This window comes from Conger conger, chromosome 18, assembly GCF_963514075.1.
Source record: "Conger conger chromosome 18, fConCon1.1, whole genome shotgun sequence".
In the NCBI taxonomy this organism is placed as follows: Eukaryota; Metazoa; Chordata; class Actinopteri; order Anguilliformes; family Congridae; genus Conger; species Conger conger.
Genome location: NC_083777.1, coordinates 25,438,260 through 25,445,759, shown reverse-complemented (window position 1 = coordinate 25,445,759; position 7,500 = coordinate 25,438,260). Strand labels below are relative to the sequence as shown.

The following is a 7,500-nucleotide window of genomic DNA, read 5'->3' as shown; positions in this document are numbered from 1 at the left end:
TGGCAGCATCTCTGTAAAAAGCGCTCTACAAATATAATTGAATTGTCCACTTCAAACAATGTTTACAAAACAGGATGACAGAGTTGCTCAAGGATGTCGCAATATCCCTCTGATAACGGCAACTAGATTCCCCCCCGCCAAAAAAATACATTTAAAAAAATAATAAAAAAAGAGAGAGAGAGAGAGAAAACATGGCTTAGAAATAATAATCATTTACCCAATAGGTCTACATGGTACAAAAGGCTTTTATTATTTTAAACATGAAATTCTATTCAGTCAACCATTTATAGGAAGAAACACCTGTCTAATGTTGGCGTCTCAAACGCAGTAACAGCAGGGTTTTGTGGTTTCCTTTCAGTCAGCTACCAGTTTAAAGCTCGGAAACACAATGAGTGGGCTCCAGCCAAGGACTTGAAACAACAGTTTTTTAAAAGTTTTTTTTTATTATTATTATTATTATATATATATATATATATATATATATATATATATTTTTTTTTTTATAAAGAATAAACTTTTTTCTTAATATGTTGATTCTGAATTTGGGATTCAAAACCATTTAAATAGCGCCAATACTGGGATGCGGTCCACATTAACGTGCGTGTCACTTCTAGAATGAAGATATGAAGATTGCAGGCGGATCATGAAAGAGTCATGCATTAACACGATGTGGAGAGGTGCACCATGGGACGCGTTAAAGCCAAGCTGCAGTGTGGGGAACGCAGCCGTGAAAGAGTCATGCATTAACACAGTGTGGACAGATGCACCATGGGACGCGTGTGGAGAACCATGAAAGGGATGTTCATGCAGGTTTGCCAGAGCTCTGTGCCCTACCTCCAGCCAATCAGCAAACGGGCATCACAGACGGCCAAGCGCTCCATGAAATTACAAGGACTCGGAAAAATGCTTTCAGCCAGGGCTTTATTTATATTTCTTTTGTGTCGTTCACTTGTCAAGAGATTCGAAGAGCGAGCCACTCGCACGACAATCACAGACAAACATTGCGTGTTGAGCGGAGATGAGCGATCCTTAGGGATAGGTTGCGTGACTTTTCATAAAACACACAAACACCCAGGGAATGAGTGAAGGTACACAAGGTTACAGCGTGAGGAAAAGGACACAAAATTAACAACAGAAACACAACACAAGAAATTAAATAAAAAAATAAGCCATAACGCTAGATTATTGAATGGATAACAACCAGTAGGAACATTTGCTTCCCTGGCAGGAAAGCGATCATTGAATTCCACGGGACACAGACTCAATGGAACTGTTCAGGAATGAAAACGCCGGCTGGCTTACTGCTCATGAAAGATGAATACGGGCCACACGCAAAGGGTTTGTTTGTTTTTTTTTTTACTTCTAAATAGCTACATTTCCATTACCAACAATAATACCAATGTTTTAATGGAAAGGCAGCTAATGCTTCTCTCCCTGAGCATCTACGTGGCACTAAAAGCATCCATAATCTGTTCAATTGTTGCCAAAAAAAATTAAGCTTATAATATATAGCACTTATGGGGAGGGTCCCGGTTCCATTCAGCTGTTCAGATCACCAATCAGGGCTCCTCGAACAAGCCAATTAACACTTACAGAAATTGAACATACTGCCATGTTTACAGTAAACAAAATGAACGTTTGGGAAATGCAATAGATAGATTGCAGTAACTGAAAGCAGACTGCAGTAACTGAAAGCGACACCAATTTGCATTTTAGCCCTTGTATTGCGATGCATTGGTACATTACCACAGTCTTGGTAATGTGATCGAGCTGCACAATGTCTGTCTGTCATGCTGTTGAGGAAGATGAGTAAAAATCAGGTTCTTATGGTTCTCCTGGATTTGCTTTGTATTCCTCCGTACCCTCCACCCATGCAGTCTCTACCAGGCCCTGAAAGCGATTCCAGTTTCGGCATCTCAAGTGGATCATCTCGTTAAAAAGAGTTCTCTCACTGTACATTCTTTACCAGGCTAACAAATCATCCATACCAAGTGGAAAGCACAACATAAAAAAAAATAAAAATAAAAATAAAAATAAAATAATAATAATTTAGTCTGTTAGAAATTAAAGCTTTTCAATAGAGAGACCCAGGGGAAGAATTTAATTTACGCTCACACTGTTGAGTGCCCCCTCTCAGCTGTGCCAGATGGGACCAAAAGATCTGACATTCCCCCTCCGTTACCCCTGCCAGTCGAAGGCTCTCCGTTCCCTCAAACCCCGACCAGGCCAGGGAGCCTCGCCCTGTAGATACAGGAGTGATGGAGCCGGAAAGAATCAACTGGACGCCTCCCCATTCGGTGAGGTCAGGCACTTGCGATTCTCCTGTTTGGTGGAGACGGGATCGAATTGGACGGAGACTCCGGGGGGCGGGAACCAGGACGGCCAGGGCTCAGACGTGGCTCATGGGCGGTGACATCACTCGCATGGCCAACCCGTCAAAATGCATTGACAGTGCCCTCCATAATGTTTGGGACAACGACCCCATCACTTTTGCCATTTGCCTCTGTACTCCACAATTAGAGATTTGTAATAATAGTAAAAAATTACACCTGGTTAAAGTGCAGATTGTTAGATTTGAATAAACACTGACTAAAATATGATGCACTTTCAACCACATGGGATTTTGTCATTTATGACAAATCTCAAATTGTGGAGTAGAGGCAAACAAATACATTTTAGGTCTTTGTCCCAAACATTATGGAGAGCACTGCATGCCACAGTGTAACACAAAATACACGGACATCCACAAACTCAGACAGGCTGAACCATGCTGCCTGTAGCCCAGTGGCTAAGGTACATGACTAGGACCCGAAAGGTTGGTGGTTCCAGCCCAAGTGTAGCCATGATAAAACCTGCCCTTAATCCCACATGTGGGATTGTCCTGCCTAGTCTAATCAAATGCAAGTTGCTGTGGATAAAAGTGTAACCAAGTAAAGAGGAAGAGCCCACACACTGTATATGCTCCTAATTAATGTGAAAGTATTAGCACCAGAAAGTAACACCTAATGGAGCCATTAGGCTCATAATGTTACCTTCTGGCTCTGAAATTCACATAAATTGTGAGCATTTGGTGTGTGGACTCCTCTGCTTTACATGCCAGTGGGACATGAGACTTTGAGTTTGGAGGTCGGCCATTTTAAAAGAACAAATGGTCTAACAGTGTATGAATTTAAAGTTTCAAAAGGTTTAAGGTCAGAGATAATATGCCATATTGATGGATATGGAACTCTTATTGTGCTCAGTTCCAGAAACTTTGTTCCCAGTTCCAGAATCCGCTGTCCTTGTGGAGCTGAGCCCTGCTAAACCATCAATCCTAAACGCATGGAAAGTCACGCCAGACAAGTAAACAACCTTATCTGAACAATAACAGATGTCTCCAGGACAAGATGCTTCGGGTCAGATACATTCAGTCCACTGAGAGGCTCTTGTACCGCTAAGCTCAAGGTTTTCCAATGCCATTCGCCTGACTTCAATTTAGAGGCTGGAACCACTTCTGACTTCCTTATGTTTTCAGATCTCACAGCAAAACCAAAAAGCCATCCTCCCAAAAGCTGGCCAACACCACTTTGTATGAGATAAGGCAAACACCACACACGGATTTCAACCCCACTTCTCTCTGTCCCATCAGATTTAAAAAAACCGAACAGTTCATGGAAAAAACATATCCTTCTACGTATATACCACCTTATCTTTCCTTACAAATCCTTAAAACCCCCACAGCTGCTTACCCAACATCTAGAAATAAACCAATATTAATATCACCATTATCCAGGGCTTAAGGGAGCAAATGTTCAGTAAACAAATAATATGTAATGTGCATAACTGGATATAAACTTTTGAGATGTTGTGTTTGAAAAGTCATGTCCAAACTAAACGCATAATTATCTTGAAGATTTTCCATTTTCTCAAACATACACTGCAGGTGATGTGAAATGGCAGTTATTTTAAATGATGTGATGAATGGGAATAATATCTGAAACAAAAAAAAAAGCAATTTCTGTGGTCGTAGTGAAATGTTTCAGAAGGGATGTCCACACTATGTTCGGGTTAGCTCAGGTAGAGTAAATCTACTGTAGAATAATCACAAATTATAAACTAACAAAAAAGAAATTAAAGGTGCATTACTAATGCAGCAGAAAAACAATATTCCACACAGCTGCAAAATATATTCACCATTTGAGTAAACTGCATGTTGATAATGCATACTGCACACCTATAAATACTAAATATGAATGGCAAAAAGGCTATATTGAAATATCCTTAGCATATTATCACATTTAATAGTCAATATTACAGAGAATATCAAGAAGACTGTCAAACTTAAAATGAACTGAGCCACGCGGTCAGACTGATCACCGTTACGAATAGCCTCCCCGTTTAATTTGAGGTAGCGCGACTTTTAATGACGACATTGTGCAGCGTTGAAATGTTTTTCAGTCTTTATGAGCAAAATCAACCTTAAAGCATGCACTCTGTCGCTCTCATATACTGCATTTATACATACATTATGAAGCCAGCTGACGTAAAGCAAAACCCCTTTATTCTTACTGTAATGAAGACAAACATCTGCAGAAAAATGCAAAACATAGCTTATCCTTAGTTAAAAATATAACTATGTACAGTCTAGTCATATATATATTTGGATATCTCGTACTATTTTGTACATTTGTACAGCACGGCGTGGAGAACACGTGAAGGTGGGGGGGGGGGTGGGGGGGGAGTGGAATGGTTCCTGGGAACGGTTGAGCGCAAATCCCCTTGTTAGTGCGTCACTTCACATCTGCACCAAAAACAAGTATAGCAGTGTTAAAAAATTACAAACAAAAGAAAAAGTTTTTTTTGGTAATCGAAAAAGGACAAAAAAAAATAAAAAAATTAAAAAAAAAGAACACCAATGATGCAACACGAATAATGAGGGGTGCAGGTATTCTTTATTGGGAAACGAAAAAATACAAAAAAAACAAAAATAATATAATAATAACAACGATGAGGGGAAAATAAAGAGACAGTAAGGGGTGGGTGGGGGGGGTGGGGGGGGAATGGCAGCGAGCGATGGGGTGAGAGTGGGGGGGACGGGGGACGGGGGGGGGTGAGAGTTAGGAATTTAAAGAGCTCTTACACTCCGCCTTTACGGCGCCACAGTTAATGGGCACAAAGGGCCGGCGGGCCGCCTGGCGCAGCCTGATGAGGTCACGGCACATGTGACGGGCCAGCTTGGTGAGCCGCGTGGCCTGCAGGAGGAAGGCCTGCTTGGTCTTCATGGAGGACTTGGGGCTGCCGCTGTTCCGCATGGGCACCATGTGGGAGCCCTGCCGGGGGCCGTGGCCCCGGGACCGGGGCTCCTGGAGAGGGGGGGGGGGGGGGGGGGGGAGAGAGATGAGGAGGGAGGGAACAACACAGGGGAGAGAGAGAGAGAGAGAGAGAGAGGAGGAGGGAGGGAACAACGCAGGGAAGAGAGAGAGAGAGTGGAAGAGGGATCAACACAGGGTAGACAGAGAGAGAGATGGAGGGATCAACACAGGGAAAAGAGAGAGAGGAGGGATCACACAGGGAAGAGAGAGAAAGGGAGGGAAGGGGGATAAGAGGCAGAAAAGGTATAAAAGAGAAGGAGGTTCAGAAGAAAGAAAGAAGAGAGGGGTGAGGGAAGGGAGAAGGATGACAAGAGGAAGAGCAGCAGGAGGAGAAAGGGAGGAACAGAAGGAGGGGAGGGGTGATAGGGGGGGAAAGGGAAACGTGGGAGGAAGAGGGAGAGAGAGGGAGCAAAAGAAGAAGAGGAAAAGGGCATTTTCATTTCATAAGCGGATGGAGTATTACACTCTAATTCAGCGCAGCGGGTCAATGAACACAGACACATACTGTGTCTCTACAAATGAAGACGGCGCTGACAGGGCTGTCCCAATCAGCGTACAACACGGCCGTGAATATCCGCACCGCTAAATCTACACCGCCACAGTGATGGATTTTCCAATAACGTTTACATCATTTTTCAGTTTCGATTATTCAAAATCAGTTACGCGTGCATGTTCAGGCACAGAGGGGAGAATGACGGGCCCGGGGGTCTCCCCCTCGCGCGCCTCTTCACAAGAGCAGGGGCCCGCCCGACGGGCTGAGCTGACGGGTCGGGGCGAGGAGAGCAGGGACACGGCGAAAACGCTCTCAACGTGAAACCAGTGCTTTTTAAAACTGAAAGCACACGAGTGGTACAGTGGCACAAAGATAAACAATGTCCATTTAAAAAGAGACAAAACCGTACCGTTTCAGCAAACAGCCTGTTCGTTTTTTTTTGTGATAAAATAATAAAAACACTCTAGTATTCAAGGCAACTTTCTTTTTTTTTTGGATACTGCGGTGATGACCATTGCCTGCAGAAAAAAAATTCCCAGACCACTACAATCTTCCAACCGATTTCAGGATTGGGACAGCCCTCGCCACAAGAGAGAAAGATTCAGCCCGTCATTGATATTGCTGCTCTACGTAACGCTCATGTAATTTGGCTGATGTTTTTATCCAAAGCCACTTACAGTTGATCATAGACTAAGCAGGAGACAGTCCTCCCCTGGAGCAATGCAGGGTTAAGGGCCTTGCTCAAGGGCCCGATGTGTGGATCTCATGGTTGCTACACCGGGGATCGAACCTTGCTGGTCCCAGTCATGTATCTTAACCACTACCCAAATCAGCAGTAGAGGAGAGAAGTGGGAGTGTGGGTGAAGATCCCAGCAGAGATGATAACATGAATGCTGGGTGTGGGTTAAGATCCCAGCAGAGATAATAACATGAATGCTGAGCGTGGGTTAAGATCCCAGCAGACATGATAACATAGATGCTGAGTGTGGGTTAAGATCCCAGCAGAGATGATAAGATATATGTGTGGGTTAGGGCGGTAAGGGGCGGTAGGGCTTACATTGGGGGCCGGGCTGGAAGGCATCTTCTCCTCCCCTTCGGCCCGGCTGGGCATCTTCAGGCCCCCGTACTTCTTCCAGTACAGCCAGCAGGACACACACAGGCGGCACTGCATGTTGGGGGGGCCCCATGAGTACCACTGGGCAGACTGCATGGCTGGGGGGGGGCACAAGAACAAAATTCAAAACCGTATTTACGACTGCACTTTGTGTATGACAGCACATTGTGAAAGTGCCGTGTGCGATCACTCTGATCACTCAGTACGAGACAGAGTGTCTTGTATCTTCAGAGGCAGAGCCTTATGAAACCAGCAGAAAAGCCTGGCTCTCTGACAAAAAGGTTGGTTCCCGCCACAGCACAGGAAATCAATCTGCAGGCTAAATCACACCAGATAATCTACGTTATAAATGTTGTAGCAGTGACTCCCGGGGTAGCTCAGTGTAGCAGTGACTTCCTGGGTAACCCAGGGTAGCTCAGTGTAGCAGTGACTCCCTGGGTAACTCAGTGTAGCAGTGACTCCCTGGGTAGCTGGGTGTAGCAGTGACTCCCTGGGTAGCTGGGTGTAGCAGTGACTCCCTGGGTAACCGGGTGTAGCAGTGA

General features: G+C 44.4%; 1 protein-coding gene across 4 annotated transcripts in view; it reads right to left on the bottom strand.

Annotated features, from left to right (window-relative positions):
- Positions 1 to 7,500, bottom strand: part of LOC133117910 (metastasis-associated protein MTA3-like) — a 57,652-nt gene that overhangs the window by 14,275 nt on the left and 35,877 nt on the right. For all 4 annotated transcript variants that reach the window (XM_061227426.1, XM_061227424.1, XM_061227427.1 and 1 more), the window contains 2 exons: positions 6,902 to 7,056; positions 5,120 to 5,342 (listed from right to left, as the gene is read on the bottom strand). In XM_061227426.1, coding sequence (XP_061083410.1) covers positions 5,120 to 5,342; positions 6,902 to 7,056 — 378 coding nt within the window. The remainder of the gene's footprint in view (positions 1 to 5,119; positions 5,343 to 6,901; positions 7,057 to 7,500) is intronic.